This window comes from Haliotis rufescens, unplaced genomic scaffold (assembly GCF_023055435.1).
Source record: "Haliotis rufescens isolate VD_foot unplaced genomic scaffold, xgHalRufe1.0.p SCAF_1, whole genome shotgun sequence".
In the NCBI taxonomy this organism is placed as follows: Eukaryota; Metazoa; Mollusca; class Gastropoda; order Lepetellida; family Haliotidae; genus Haliotis; species Haliotis rufescens.
This window is the reverse complement of record NW_025963779.1, coordinates 79,084,989-79,101,435: the sequence shown is the minus strand read 5'-3', so window position 1 is coordinate 79,101,435 and position 16,447 is coordinate 79,084,989. Positions and strand designations below refer to the sequence as shown.

The window sequence follows — 16,447 nt, the reverse complement described above, 5'->3', positions numbered from 1 at the left end:
ACATGGAAGATGTCAGATCTGATAAAATACGCCTTTATTTCCTTCTCGATATTAGGAACAAAACCGAACAGTAGGAAGCCTGTTTCATTTGTTTTTCTTCCATGAGGTATAAACCTTTACAGCACTACTTTATATATGAATAGCCAAAGTAATTAGGCAGTCACTGTGTTATAAATAATGAAAAACGAACCTGAAAACATGAATGTGGATTAACGGTAAAAAAGTAACTGCACTTCATATAAATTTGTGCAAATGTTATGTTATTGAAAATAATAACATAAACATTTGTCACCAATGTTTTATCATAACAACTAGTTCAGTATTAGTATTGCGCGCGCACGCTTCATTATAGCGTGTGCAAGGTAACATATTTCATGCGCACGATATAATGCACTTTCTCGATGATGTCAATTCATTTCGTGTGCACGGTATAGTATTTCGTATGCAATATATACGCCATCGTGCGCACACTTTAGTGTCTCGTATGCACAATATATTATTATTGTTTCTCCTATCCATGTCCCTTAAGCGCTTCCGGAGGTTTGAACACAATGTAAACATTCAATTTACGGTGTGTATCGTTGTACGTAAAACATACACGGAATAGAAAACGAAAACGTCACAAATACAACAACCTCTAATCAATAAAAATGAATCATTCCTAGGAGACAATATACAGGGGAAAACAAATCATCCTTTAATAGTATGAATAGTGTTATATCCACCTACCAGTTTAAAGTCCCAAACACAACAATAAACCCAACGACAACTATTGTTATGATCACTGACACGACCACTTTGCTGCTGACATCTGCAAAGAAGGTGACATACGAATAAATTACAGTGTAAAACTGTTCATATCCTCCTCGCACCTTCAGAAGCCTTCACACTCCTCAATTTACCGCCGTATACGTTGAGAACGCTGTGGTACCACTAGGTAGAGCGTCCGCCCGGAGAGCGGAAGGTCCGGGGTTCGATCCCCGCCCGCGTCATACCAAACGACGTTCAAAGATGGTACTTCTTGTTACCCTGTCTGGCGCTCGGCATAAAGGGACTAAAACAAGGACTGGTCGGCTCGGAGTCAGTATACTGTGTCTGAGTTGGGTATTCATGTTAAACTGCGGCATGGTATATCAGTGTGCTAGCACTATAAATCGGCATCAGTCCGGACTAGTACAAGCAGCCACACACACATGTGCATGCACGTCGCTATATAAGTGCAATAATCTTGGACGCGACGTTAAACCCCATTTCACCTCACCTCATCGTATACCTTGATACACCTTTACATACTGTGATACACCTTCAAACATATCCGACACGCAACCCATGCTTGCCGTAAAAGACGACTATGCTTGACGTAAGAGACGACTAACTGGATCGGGTGGTCAGGCTCGCTGACTTGGTTGAAGCATGTCATCGTATACCAATTGCGTGGATCGATGCTCATGATGTCAATCACTGGATTGTCGGGTCCAGACTCGGTTATTTACGGACCGCCGTCATAAAGCTGGAATATTGCTGGGTGCGGCGTTAAACAACAAACATTTAGTCAATCAAACATATCCATATATCCTACCTCACATGTAAAATATGTTACCTTCATTGGTAAATGACATTTTGGTACATTTCCATGTACCCCGCTAGAGTGCTGTATACCCGCCGGCATGGCAACCGATATTTTGCAATCTCTTGAATCTCTGCACTTCAAGCTCCTTACAAGCGGAACAGCGTCGTGTAATGTAACCACATAATAGCAATACAATGTCCACGTGGAGGAGAACACAAGCAGTCACGCCTTTTGCACACTGCAACAAATGTGCAGTCTTGTAATCGGGGATCAGGTGTATCCTGTGTACCAGTAATCTTACATGCACCCGTCGTTTCTAAAGCATTTGCCAGAGTCTTTCTTTTCTATTTTCGTTTTATATCTTAACTTTAAGAGGACCAGGCTACAAGATATGTTTGTGCACTTCACAATTTTGTGGCCTGTTGTCATCACTGATTTTCAGTGATCCATTATATAATTTTCACCTCTATTTTGTCTATTACCCCCAATGGAATTTGTTACGGGGGATAATCAGGACCGGTTATTCTCTGTGGCGTTGGCGTTATATATTTATGTTTGAATGGTAATAATTCACTATTGTCCTTATCTGCCTTTAAATTAGCAAATCAGTCGTGCATGAATCATACTTACGGGGACTGTCTCAGTTTACCGTTAAAATGAATAGATTACTGCTCCCAACTGTTCTAATTGTCAAAGGGTAATTCGTCGCGTAGGAGTGGTAATAGTTGGCTCAAAGTGTGGGATCCAGCACGTGCTAGCACTTAATAAATTTAGCATGAACGTTTCAACGGTTAGACCTGATGGAAGTTTACATTTGTCTTTTAGAAAACAAATCTATTGTCTTAAATCGTTGAAGATCATAGAATATTTAAACTTAATATTTATAAAAAATAACGTGAATGAAGTGTTCTCTTTTACTGTTTTACGAATGAATGAATATATATGTTACACTCGAGTATGTCAAACTGTTTTGGGTCATGGGATACAAATAAAATACTATGTTCTGATTGTATTGTGTAGTGACAGTCTATATGAAACATTTTTAATATGTAACACTATGCCATAAGAGTTATTCACGATTTATCCACACATTCAAACATATTTCTCTGCAATCTAAAGTTAATGCATTGATGCAGCTTCATATAGTTAATGAGTAATGTCTAGTGGTAACATACTGTAAGGTTTCTCGGAACACAGAAGCAAGTAAAGTGTTGTCATATTTTAACCTTTGTGTATACCTAAGTGTATACTTTGTATTTATTGGATTAATTGCCAAATATGATACTGAATAAAGGGTGCGTAATTGTTACCGGGGGGGCGTAATTGTTCCCAGGGAGTGAGGGCTGCGTAATTGTTCTCTGGGGATGGGGGGTTGCGTAATTGTTCCCTGGGATGGGGGGGTTGCGTAATTGTGCCCTGAAATATAATGATTACTAGCTACTAACAGCATATATGTTACACAATGGAACTCACAAATTATCCCCCTTCCACCACGCATCTGACACATTGCCTACACAGTACAATCTATGAATTACCTCCCTTTATGTATACTAGTATTAATTTTCTCTGATCTTTGCACACTTTATGATAAATTGAGTGGATACGACTACAAGGTGAATAACATTTATAACCCTTTTAAGATGATTTTCACATGATGCTTGACATTTTATCCAATTGTACTTAAATAGTATTGCGGTAGTGTTTTAACTCTCCATATATCACATGTTTCATATTCACCCGTAATAACAATATCTGCCATATATATAATAAAACACGTGGAATCTGTCATAATCGTAAATCTCGTAGATAACAAAAACGAGAAAACATAGATCACCTTTCGTTACCCAAACACCGCTTAATGTAACCAGTACATCTGAATAACCAGCCATCAGTGTTAAGTACTGACAGAAAACTTGACATCAGTGGATAGGTTTGTTTGTTTGTTTGTTGTTTAACGCCGCACTCAGCAATATTCCAGCTATATGACAGTGGTCTGTATATTATCGAGTCTGAACCAGACAATCCAGTGATTATTATTATTATGAGCATCGATCCACGCAATTGGGATCGATGACATGCATCAACCGAGTCAGCGAGCCTGACAATCCGATCCTGTTAGTCGCCTCCTACGACAAACATAGTCTCCTTTTACGACACGCTTGGTTTGCTGAAGACCTTTTCTACCCCGGATCTTCACGGGTATAGTGGATAGGTAAATACTCCTGACAATTTGAATAGCATGACCTTGTAACACAATGACTTTACATAGACCGTTTAGTTTGACCACAAAATTGTACCGTATTAAAGGTGGAGGATTTCTACTCGCTGGCTGCAGAAGATCAAAATACACTCTCAATGATTCTGACTGCATTGTGTCCCAAAATTCATTCAATGATTTTACAAAAAGAATCAGATAAAATTGTCATGTGTGAAATATATTTGTTTAATTGTCTGATTAGATAAATGGAATGCAGGATAGGTAGACTCTTTCATCGTAGCACATGTACCCAAACAGACTGTTTATTCATCTCTTGACACAATCAATGTAAACTACTGTCCTACTTATATATAATTATAATGTTGTCAGAACCAACCGAAATAAACAATTCATGAAACAAAATATGATGGTCTACATGCGTTCTACACGTATGTCCGTAATTATCTGTCATCGCGTTTATCAACTGCACACCACACAATGACATGATTGTTAACATGACCTGCTATGTTATGACTTGGCGAATCGTAACCCTCCTATTTTCGGTTTGTAATCAGGACGATCAATACCACTCAGTGATCACGCCTGGTCCAAGTACAGCTTTGTGAGGTAAGTGTTCACCGCTCACCAACTGAATTATGTTTGGACAAGCTTACTAATAAATATCTTTCCTTCAGAACAATCTTTTCAAGAGGAAGTATGACCAGTTCAAAAATAGGGTGTGTGGAATCACTTCATTATCCCTCTGGGTTACGTGTTACCTTTCTTCACGGGGACATAACCCTGGCTCACGCTACCGCCGTGGTGACGGGCGAAAACCAAGACTTTCTTGTTGAGAGTTCAGTGACCAAAGCACTGATCCAGAAGTCCAAAGACTTTGAACGTTTGAGAAATAAACTCAGTCAATGTCGTTTGTCTAATGACTTATGGACTGTGTATCCGGCGTTTCTTGGAATGCCATTTAAATATGTTCTGTTTGCATTTCTCGAACGCATGGACGGTGATGAATGGATGAAGGGAATGAAATATCTGTACAAAGACATCTTCAAAACTGTTGAAAACTTGGATATTGCAACGTTGGCTATACCGTTGTTAGGCGCAGGTAAGAAAACGTTACTAATTCTATGTAATCACGTGAGACCGTTTTAACAAAGAAAACGAATTATAAAAATAACTTCTTTAAGTGGCATTTAAAATATTAAAATAAGTTTGTTCAGGTAAATTATGTTTGTTGACTTCGCTTTGCATGTGTTTGCGACGGGTGCCACCGGTTGTATCATTACTGCTGGTGAATGATTTGATACTGACCGTTTGATATTCGGGGGGGGGGGGGTTCTATCGAAATCTGTTTTTTATAGCTACAGCTATAAAAAAAACCCATATATCTTTCTAAGCCATAATGTTATTTTTTACGAAACGCCCATTGCAAAAGTGATTTTTTTTTGTGCCAGGCAATTTCTTTTTTCTCAACAATACGACGCATATTTATCCCATAATAGTATACCCGTGAAGATCCGGCGTAGACTGGGTCTTCAGCAACCCATGCTTGCCATCAAAGGCTACTATACTTGCTGTAAAGAGGCGACTAACGGAATCGGGTGGTCAGTTTCGCTGATGCATGTCATCGTATCCCAATTGTGTGGTTGGTTCGATGCTCATGATATCAATCACTTGACTGTCTAGTCCAGATTCGATTATTTACAGACCACCGTCTTATAGCTGGAATATTGCTGAGGGCGGCGTTAAGCAAACAAACAAACACTTTATAGTACAGATAAATGTACGTGTTTGGACAGTTGTCTCCTTTTAATTCAAAGTAACTTCAAAGCACCTACATTTTTGTCAGGTTTGGTCAAAAGAGAAGACTCGGCGATAATTGCAGCCGCAAGATCCTCTGTTAAATACAAACCAACCAAGCGCAGGGAAATCATTTTCGTTGCATCAAGTTTTGATAGAGCAGACAAAATGGTTACACAGTGGAAGTATGAATTGCATGAAGAGTCAACCAAAGGCATTTTGTCCCGTTTCGTATCAGCTGTTAAGGATACATTCGAGGTTGCCCCTCCAGACAGAATTCATGAGAGGCCGCGAAGAAACAGTACAAGGCATGACCGAGATATAACGGTATCCCAGTCGAAAAAGCAAGGCCATTCCAAAGCTTCCTCTATGAACAAAAACGAGAGCCTTAGTTTAAGGGAACGTGAAAACATCGACAGGGCTATAGCAGAGTCATTAGAAGTCGAAACCAAGCGCCGTAATTCAACTAAACGGGATCACAGGCCGCGAAGATATGGCCAGTATGGTAACCAAGGTCATTCTGCGAGAAAGGCAAGTTACAGGGAGGGAACTTTCCGAAATTTCCAGGAAGACAATTCTGTCTGGGAGAACACTACTGATGAAGAAATGAGGGTCACTGAGATGCAAGCAAGCAGTGATGCTGACACTGTCCCTAGCAGCACCACGGAGGATGACAGTCCACGTGTCAGTGACTCCGAGAATATGTTAACTTGTGCATGCACTGAGGTTGTGCGATGACCACAATCGTATTAGTCTCCTAACCAGACAGGCTCAAGTAATGCCTCTGACTATATATTGAATTCTAGAAAGCCAACACTGCGCACATTTGACGACTTCCTTTTTCTGTTGTAACTGCTATTACCTACTCATGATTCATTTACAGTAGTGCGTTTGTAAAGGGCAAATGTGACATTTAATATTATTCTTTAACAATTGTGTGTGTGTTTTCACATTATGCCTAATACTCTCATACGTTCTTTTATGTCAGTATAGTGGATTGGTATTTCTTGCCTTCAACTCTATTTCTTGTTAATGTACTTGTTTATGTCATGGTTAAGACATGTTCTAGTCAATTCGGAATCATTGAAAATACTCTGACCTATTTACAATTCCTCTAAAAGAAGTAGGTATGATGAAAGGTTCCAGTTTTTATCAGCAAAAATCATCGTGTGGGCTTGACGATGGCGGAAGACCAATAGTTATGAAGGTCTTAGTCGTTTACCGGGGCGATCGGGTCTAGTGGTTAAAGCGTTCGCTCGTCACGCTGAAAACCCGGGTTCGATTCCCGATATGGGTACAATGTGTGATATTGCTGGAATATTGCTAAAAGCGTCGTTAAACCTTACTTACTCACTGGTCGTTTACCATTTCGATGATGCCCATGAATGACAAACCTAGAAATCCATTCAAGGCGAACCGGGATTCGAACCCACGAACAAGGGTTTCTGACACACCTAGGGGACGCAACTCCGTACAGCGATTTGCAAAGCCTTAGACAAATGGGACACCAATGTCCACTAATCCTTTAAGAGACATTTCTCGGATCATTTCGCAAATAAACACAAATATGTCCGTCTTAAGAAATAAATCACTACACTTCATGGAAAAGGAGTTGAATATCTTTATTTCGATCCCGACAACAACATATTGGGTGTGAGCTACAATATATCCATATACTTAACACTTCGTTATACATGTATACACATTTATCTTCAAATTATCTCGCTTCAATACTGTGAAATATACAGTAACTTTTACTTGCAGTACATGTACGTCGTTTAGTTGTCGGTGTTGTATGGGTTACAAAGTAATCTTCTTAGTTACATTACAATCTGAAGAAAGCAGGGCATATAGGCGGGCCACTTTAGCAGTGTATAATGCACTGTGCATCACAGGCTGAAGAAAACAGGGCATATAGGCGGGCCACTAGAGAAGTGTATAATGCACTGTGCATCACAGGCTGAAGAAAACAGGGCATATAGGTGGGCCACTTTAGCAGTGTATAATGCACTGTGCATCACAGGCTGAAGAAAGCAGGGCATATAGATGGGCCACTAGAGAAGTGTATAATGCACTGTGCATCACAGGCTGAAGAAAGCAGGGCATATAGGCGGGCCACTAGAGAAGTGTATAATGCACTGTGCATCACATGCTGAAGAAAGCAGGGCATATAGGCGGGCCACTAGAGAAGTGTATAATGCACTGTGCATCACAGGCTGAAGAAAACAGGGAATATAGGCGGGCCACTATAGAAGTGTATAATGCAGTGTGCATCACAGGCTGAAGAAAACAGGGTATAGGTGGGCCACTATTAAAGTGTATAATACACTGTGCATCACATGCTGAAGAAAGCAGGACATATACGTGGGCCACTATAGAAGTGTATAATGCACTGTGCATCACAGGCTGAAGAAAGAAGGGAATATAGGTGGGCCACTATAGCAGTGTATGATACGCTGTACATCACAGGCTGAAAAAAGCAGGGCATATAGGTGGGCCACTATCGCAGTGTATAATACACTGTGCATACACTGCTGGAACAGACTAGTACAAGCAGCCACGCACGCACGCACGCACGCACGCACGCACGCACGCACACACATACACACACACACACACACACACACACACACACACACACACACACATACACATACACACACACGTGCATGCACGTCGCTATATAAGTGCAATAATCTTGGACGGCCATTTCACCTCACCTCACAGTGTAGTTTTCACCCAGTCACCCAGCGTAGCCTTACAATTAAACATACGACGAATGACCTCTATCATCCATATAACGCTGTGCTAGGTGCGCGGACAGCCGTTCATGTTCATCATGCATGATGATATTTCGACGACCTTCGTGGATGCTGTCTAAAGATTCATAATGGTGTTCATTCTCCCTTTCTAACTGTAACCTGTGGTTGGTGGTGGAGCGAATATATGGCGGAATATATAAATACGTCCTCTCTTGGTCATCACCCTCATCTGATCCAAGCATCGATGTCATCGTCGCCGTTTCGTTACTTTGGTTTCCATTGTAAATGTCGGTACTGTCATGGGGGAATTCTTCTCGTGGAACCATAAAAATGACTTGTACTTCTCGTTCTGTTTTTCGCTTTGCTGGTAAAACGCACCTGAAAAACACACATGCACACATAGTTACCTACAAAGTTCTCAGAATACTTCCGAAATATATCTAAGTAAGTAAATATATTACGAGTGTGCTTTTAGCAACAACAATGAACACTGAAGACACGTCAGGGATTTTAATGGAAAAATAAATTTCCCCGCAAATTTTTGAAGAAACATTTATGCTTCTAGCTGTTAAAAAAATAAATTGTCTGCCACAAAAATCAAATTGTTGCAAGGTGTTTTTCTGAAAAAAACCCATTCAAGCTGATAGTATTAATTAATAAAATATCTGGTTTTGCATTGAAAAAGTATCCAATCTCAAGACAAAATATATACCAGCAATCTCTAAAAACATTTTACTGTATCACTGAACAGAGGTTCAGATTATGCCTTCATGAATGTATATGGTTTGTACTGAAACACCGAAGGGGTATTAATAGGAGAAACATAATTATATATCGTGCACACGTGATACTAAAGAGTGTGCACAATGTGGTGTAGTCTGCTCACGAAATGAAGAAACGCGATAAACACAATTATCATATAATGGGTACGATATCCGTTGGGGTCATATGCGGATAGAGATGCAAATATCAAAGGTCAAGTAGGGACTACTTTCATTGTTTATAAACAAACATGGCGCCGTCCTTGTCATTCGGCAATCGAACATATTTCGGCCAAATCCAACTATGTCAGTTTGTTGAAAATGTTTCAAGCCGCAGAGGTCTACAAGCACAGATATGATCCCGCTTGGCTAGGCCTAGTGCCCTCAAAAAAATGTTTCGAAATTTATATCTCCAAAGTTGCCAAAACTTATAACATTCCTTAGCTACGTCACAGTTAGACACTGATAATGATAGCAGTTATCTCTGTAGTTTATCCAGATTCCCGATGGTTAACTCTGACTCGATTGCCGAATGACAAGGGCGACGCCATGTTTGTTTATAAACACTGAAAGTAGTCCATACTTGACCTTTGATATTTGCATCTCTATCCGCATATGACCCCAACAGATATCGTTTTTATCCGTTGGCTTTATCCTGACGAGAAACCTACCCATTATATGATAAACATAACTAACTTGCGCACGAGATATGCAACCCATTTATTGAAAGCATGATACCAGGACACTTGAGTGTGCACTGCAAATACCACCGCATTCACTCTCGAGAATACAATTGGGACACATGGAAGATGTCAGATCTGATATAATACGCCTCTATTTCCTTCTCGGTATTAGGAACAAAACCGAAAAGTAGGAAGCCTGTTTCATATGTTTATCTTCCATGAGGTATAAACCTTTACAGCACTACTTTATATATGAATAGCTAAAGTAATTAGGCAGTCACAGTCAAATAATAAAAAGCGAACCTGAAAACATGTATGTGGATTAACGGTAAAAAAGTAACTGCACTTCACACAAATTTGTGCAAATGTTATGTTATTGAAAATAATAACATAAACATTTGTCTGACCAATGTTTTATCATAACAACTAGTTCAGTATTAGTATTGCGCGCTCACGCTTCATTATAGCGTGTGCACGGTAAAATATTTCATGTGCACGATATAATGCACTTTCTCAATGATGTCAATTCATTTCGTGCGCACGGTATAGTATTTCGTATGCAATATATACGCCATCGTGCGCACACTTTAGTATTTCGTATGCACAATATATTATTATTGTTTCTCCTATCCATGTCCCTTAAGCGCTTCCGGAGGTTTGAACACAATGTAAACATTCAATTTACGGTGTGTATCGTTGTACGTAAAACATACACGGAATAGAAAACGAAAACGTCACAAATACAACAACCTCTAATCAATAAAAATGAATCATTCCTAGGGAACAATATACAGGGGAAAACAAATCATCCTTTAATAGTATGAATAGTTTTATGTGTTATATCCACCTACCAGTTTAAAGTCCCAAACACAACAATAAACCCAACGACAACTATTGTTATGATCACTGACACGACCACTTTGCTGCTGACATCTGCAAAGAAGATGTCATACGAATAAATTACAGTGTAAAACTGTTCATATCCTCCTCGCACCTTCAGAAGCCTTCATACTCCTCAATTTACCGCCGTATACGTTGAGAACGCTGTGGTACCACTAGGTAGAGCGTCCGCCCGGAGAGCGGAAGGTCCGGGGTTCGATCCCCGCCCGCGTCATACCAAACGACGTTAAAAGATGGTACTTGTTGTTACCCTGTCTGGCGTTCGGCATAAAGGGGCTAAAACAAGGACTGGTCGGCTCGGAGTCAGTATACTGTGTCTGAGTGGGGTATTCATGTTAAACTGCGGCATGGTATATCAGTGTGCTAGCACTATAAATCGGCATCAGTCCGGACTAGTACAAGCGGCCACACACACACATGTGCATGCACGTCGCTAAATAAGTACAATAATCTTGGACGCGACGTTAAACCCCATTTCACCGCATCGTATACCTTGATACACCTTTACATACTGTGATACACCTTCAAACAAATCCGACACGCAACCCAAGCTTGCCGTAAAAGACGACTATGCTTGTCGTAAGAGGTGACTAACGGGATCGGGTGTTCAGGCTCGCTGACTTGGTTGAAGCATGTCATCCAAATTGCGTGGATCGATGTTCATGATGTCAATCACTGGATTGTCTGGTCCAGACTCGATTATATACAGACCGCCGTCATAAAGCTGGAATATTGCTGGGTGCGGCGTTAAACAACAAACAATCAATCAATCAAACATATCCATATATCCTACCTCACATGTAAAATAGGTTACCTTCATTGGTCAATGACATTGGTCAATGACATTTTGGTACATATCCATGTACCCCGCTAGCGTGCTGTATACCCGCCGCCATGGCAACCGACATTTGCAATCTCTTGAATCTCAGCACTTGAAGCTCCTTACAAGCGGAACAGCGTCGTGTAATGTAACACTGACATTAGGAGCGCGTGGTGCACAGATCCTGAACAGACACAAATTGTCGTCTGTCACCTTGCAACATTGCGACAAACAAACGCTTCGCATCTCAATATCCGTTTGTTTTCAAATTGTGCTAAATGTTTGTGATAAATGGGGGTTAGATGAATTCGTTGAAGACTTATCCCTCGGGGAGTACGTATTGATGTACAAAGAGAGGGGTACACGCGGTCACACAGAGAGTCACACTATTGCCCTCGTGATATGCTAAAAAATGATAATATAAATACAAAGACTTACATGTTACACCATGTCCAGTGCCTACATCTGCAGATGAGCCGTTATACGATGCGGTTTCAGCCACGCTTTCCGTAATCTCCCGTCTACACACAGAATGGCAGGACTGGAACTTCCCAGCTAATGTACAGTTTCTAAAGCATTTCCTCTGGCAAGTATGGCCATAATATCCGTCCTCACAGCCTAGGGTACACGCCCCGGTCGCCTGGTTGCATGGTCCAGGTCCTGCAGTCCTATTTTTACAATTATTGCCACAACGTTTATTGCACAAAGGGCCAAAGTATCCCTCGACACAAGAACTTTGACATTTGGCATAACGCAAGTGGCAGCCGTCATTACAATTGGGACATGCTTTTTGACAGGTCCTACCATAGAAGCCCTTGTGACATTCGGTGCATAACATGCCCTCCTGTTTACAAGATTTGCAACCATGATGACAATTTTGAGAACACTGTCGTCCTTTGAATCCATCTGCACAACCATCGCAAACCCAATGACCATCGTCCTGAAAACAGCGTTTCCTTTTGCATCGCTGTCGGGTGACCTCACTGCAGGAAGATCCTTTTGATATAGCATCTGTTGAAGTTTCTTCTTTTGGCAATACAACTCTATGTGGAGCTGATGTACAGTGTCCAGTCTTGCGCTCACAGACCCCTGATTGACAATGACAAGATTCGCCGCACTTCTTGCCATACCAACCAGGTTTGCACCCTTCAATGCATGACACATTAAACCTGTAGCAGCGTCCTCCAGAACAGTTAGGGGGGCATGTTTTGTTACATCGTATTCCGAAGTATCCTCCAGTGCAGTCAGTGCATAGACCTTGTGTAGAACAGCTGTCCTGACATACCGCTGAACACTTCTCACTGCAACCCGCTCCCCAGAAGCCTACTGGGCATTCGACTGAAATTGTGAAGTATTGAGTTTGTCACGTTTAAGTTATCATATTTTATAGGGCAGTGAGGTAGCCTGCTGGTTAAAGCGTTTGCTCTTCAAGCTGAAGGCTCGGGTTCGAATCCTTACATAGGTACACTGTGTTAAGCCCATTTTTGGTGTACCCAGAGACGATATTGATGGAATATTGCTAAAAGCGGCGTAAAACAATACTGCCTTACTCGCTCTTATGTTTTATCGTACACTGTAGCACTTGTGCACTATTAGAACTACACCTAATTTGCAACGAATTACCGAAATCACTCCTTAATCAGTCTCGTTAATCCGACACGTGATCAGAGTACTCCCGCTAGTACACAGACCCATGTTTTGATGCGAGACGAGTCCTCGAGTAGTTGTATATTTCAACGGCTGCAGAGATAAACTTGCTTAATAATAAACAATAACTGCTTTAAATAAACAAAATAGGATTAATCACATGTCTAGATTACCTCAATCTCATAAAATCGGATACAAGTTCTCCCTACCGCTCAGGGCATCCCATTACAGGTCACGTGAGAACCACCTTTCGCGAACTTTGACCGAGCAATGAAATTACTAACAGGAACTCAACATCAGCAACTAAGAAAGCAGCTTTCTTAAGCATTGCGGCACTTGATTTAAATTGGCGACTTCCATTCCAAACTATGCTTTAAAAGTATTTTGAATCTGTCATACATTGTGTTAAACTTTAGAGGTAGCATGATTAGAAAACATATTCCGCTAACAATGTAACATAACAAAATGAATATTGCCTTTTCCCTCTTTTTTTTATTACAACGTGTTTGAAATCGTTATCTTTCGTGTAGTTGTCCGATTTTCGATCACGAATGTTGATACTACCTAATTTCGTTAATCCGACATACTCGTTAATCCGACATAATCATATGCAACCAACAATGTCGGATGTCCAACAATGACTGTAATTTGTAAAGAGGCTGTTTTATGTTACAGTCAACAGTTTCCTAATTATCAAAGCGACATGTAAACAGTTGTATCTCGGACATGCAAACCAGTCGATGTTAACATAGGCGTGATGGGGTATGGTGTCACCCAAGACTTCAGGGGTCCGTTCCACAAAGCGATCTCAGCCCTAAGGTAATCGCAGCTCCCATACTTTAACATAGACCTACGATTGTCGTTGCGTTGCGATCGCATTGTGAGTGAGTGAGTATGGTTTTACGCCGCTTTTAGCAATATTCCAGCAATATCACGGCGGGGGACACCAGAAATGGGCTTCACACATTGTACCCATGTCGGGAATCGAACCCAGGTCTTCGGCGTGACGAGCGAACGCTTTAACCACTGGGCTACCCGACCGCCCCCTATCGCATTGTGGGACGGGGCCCAGGTGTTAATCGGTTCTCACGTCGAGCTTTGACTCCAACGAAAATGTTAGATAACAATAGATCAATCCCAACGAGTTTTAGTTAACTTACGTTGTGTCAGTGGTTGGTCTCACCTGATTCATCTGTGTAGCCTTGTCCGAGAAACATCACGATCACAAAGGACAAACACATGTACTGGTACATTGTGTGAAATTATCCTGAAAACAAGGTAAATTTACATACATAATAATGACAATATATACGGTGACAGTTAAACAGTATACAGGTGGATTGTCTGGTCCAGACTCGATTATTCACAGACCGTCATACAGCTGGATTATTGCTGAGTGCGGCGTTAAACAACGAACAAACAACTGGTGAGGTAGTATTGAATGGAACGCATGCCAAACAGATGAACATATACTAACGAAGAAAGGAAATGTAAAGGGCATGAGAAATTACTTCAAATAATTACAGCAGATTCACGCGATCGAAGATGGTTATTTTAACATTCAGCGGTTTGATCTTCAAAACCTTCAGAATACTGAACATTGAATATGTTATAAACAAGGCATAAAACCTTAATGATGCGTCGACAATGCTCTTCACCTGACAAAGAAAATTGTGTTTTTTGGGTGATTTCGATACCGGTTATTGCGGACGCGGACGCTTGAACAACATATTACAAACAACATCCTGTTTCGCAAGGGCATGTGATGAAGGCTGACGTCGTACCATAAAATAGTCTCATATTGCACAGATCATTTCAATTGTGTCGGTTTTGCTTTCATTAAGTTAAAGAACATGATTACAGATGTGGTTTTAATGTCCCCGTAAACTGTAAATAGAAAACGTGTTGGATTTATCACCAAAAAGCCATCGTTGAAGTATCAGCTTAATACATGGTAATATGATGACTTGTATTGACCGCACAGTCCTCTACGGTCGTTACAGCTACTGTTAACGAGGAATAACAAGGTGGTTCAATCGTAAAACGAAACATTTTTCGTGTAGCACATTATTCAAAGTATGACTGGTTACCTTAATTCTAGTTGTACAGGGAAGTCAAAATGTTACGTTTTAAACATATTTACTGCAAATATTATTGAGGTGATTGAATGACTTACCTGTCCATGACATTGTGACTAACATACTGTTATTCTGTGATACAAACATGGATATAATATGGGCTATACCCATATCCAGTTATAGCCATGTCATGACTCATAGTAATACTACTTGTATGTTAAGGGAAAGTACCACAGCTGAACTGCCCCATAGACCGTGTATTTGATTAAACCACAAAGCTAACAGGCTCAGTTTCAGTTCGTCACAGACTCCCAGATCAGCTAATACTTCCTTGTGTCAGTACGGTGCACTAGGGGTTATATAGTTATATGCCCCACTTTGCCCGCTCACACTGCAGCTACCCGGAGGTCGGCTTGAGATGCTACGCTAGACGTAGTGTTCAACGTATAAACATTCATTTGATGTTATTCCGTTCTTATATCCATGGAAGGAGCATGGTTGGCCCAGTCGTCTAAGGTGCCGCCATTCGCTCTGCAGAGTTGCGTCCCTTGCGCACGCCAGAAACCTATGAGTTTGAGTTCAAATCCCGCAGGTCCCGATTATGTTTCTAGGTTTGTCAGCACCATACCCGTGCTCGTGCGTTTCATCAAAGTGGTAAACGTCTGAGACATGCGTCACTTCGGGCTTTCCTGCCACATTAAGCTGACACGCCGTGATTTAACTATAATAAGGTTCAAAGCGGCGTTAAACCACACTCACTCACTTATATCATTGTGCAATTTCAAAGGGGCCCATCTGACGTTAGATGATAATCATATTACCGCTATTGTAAACAAACAATTACTTTTACTTCATTTTCTTTGCAGGTAAACCTTACCTGTTAAAAACACTTGTTTTATTGAGAAATCTATTTAGAATTGTAACAAATGACCAATACACCGATCTCTCTATCCAATTATCCTTCCCCATCTTCGCTATTAATACAACAGAAAACAGAATATGACATGATATTACTTTTATCTAGACTATCATAACATAATTGCAACACATAATACACAATACATAACAAAGTTCATATAAACGTTATGGTAACGACGACTGCTTGTATTTCATGCATAACGGGAAATAAGCAACATTTAGTAGTTAGGCTATTCGTTTTTGTTCAGTTGATTCACTTGTAATTGTTATGTTGTAAACAAATAGTTTCAATGACT

General features: G+C 40.6%; 3 protein-coding genes across 4 annotated transcripts in view; 2 read left to right on the top strand and 1 right to left on the bottom strand.

Annotated features, from left to right (window-relative positions):
• Nucleotides 1–7,190, top strand: part of LOC124143788 — a 30,496-nt gene extending 23,306 nt beyond the window's left edge. Inside the window, exon 6 of the transcript XR_007222747.1 lies at nt 6,309–7,190. The gene's annotated coding sequence lies outside the window, so the exon portion shown is untranslated. The remainder of the gene's footprint in view (nt 1–6,308) is intronic.
• The window catches only part of LOC124143790 (transmembrane protein 241-like), a 49,511-nt gene continuing 37,323 nt past the window's right edge, over nt 4,260–16,447 (top strand). Inside the window, exons 1-3 of one of the 2 annotated variants that reach the window (XM_046512891.2) lie at nt 4,260–4,394; nt 4,463–4,887; nt 5,632–7,190. In XM_046512891.2, coding sequence (XP_046368847.2) covers nt 4,485–4,887; nt 5,632–6,320 — 1,092 coding nt within the window. In that variant the 5' untranslated portion in view covers nt 4,260–4,394; nt 4,463–4,484 and the 3' untranslated portion in view covers nt 6,321–7,190. Of the gene's footprint in view, nt 4,395–4,462; nt 4,888–5,631; nt 7,191–16,447 lie in introns of those variants that run through there. The other variant, XM_046512893.2, reaches the window with a different exon arrangement.
• Nucleotides 7,186–15,742, bottom strand: LOC124143789 (multiple epidermal growth factor-like domains protein 6). Its single transcript, XM_046512890.2, has 5 exons — nt 15,332–15,742; nt 14,339–14,422; nt 11,947–12,846; nt 10,640–10,721; nt 7,186–8,722 (listed from the first exon to the last, which is right to left on the bottom strand). Exons 2-5 carry the CDS (start codon nt 14,406–14,408, stop codon nt 8,347–8,349), a joined length of 1,428 nt encoding a protein of 475 aa, XP_046368846.2. The 5' UTR covers nt 14,409–14,422; nt 15,332–15,742; the 3' UTR covers nt 7,186–8,346.

Bases quoted from the DNA above. Each gene is read 5' to 3' on its own strand.
- LOC124143789 (XM_046512890.2), bottom strand. From the start codon at position 14,408: ATGTACCAGTACATGTGTTTGTCCTTTGTGATCGTGATGTTTCTCGGA. The intron at 12,847-14,338 runs GTGAGACCAACC...TCACAATTTCAG, and splicing joins AGGCTACACAGATGAATCAG to TCGAATGCCCAGTAGGCTTC. The intron at 8,723-10,639 runs GTAGGTGGATAT...TGTGTTTTTCAG, and splicing joins GTGTTTGGGACTTTAAACTG to GTGCGTTTTACCAGCAAAGC.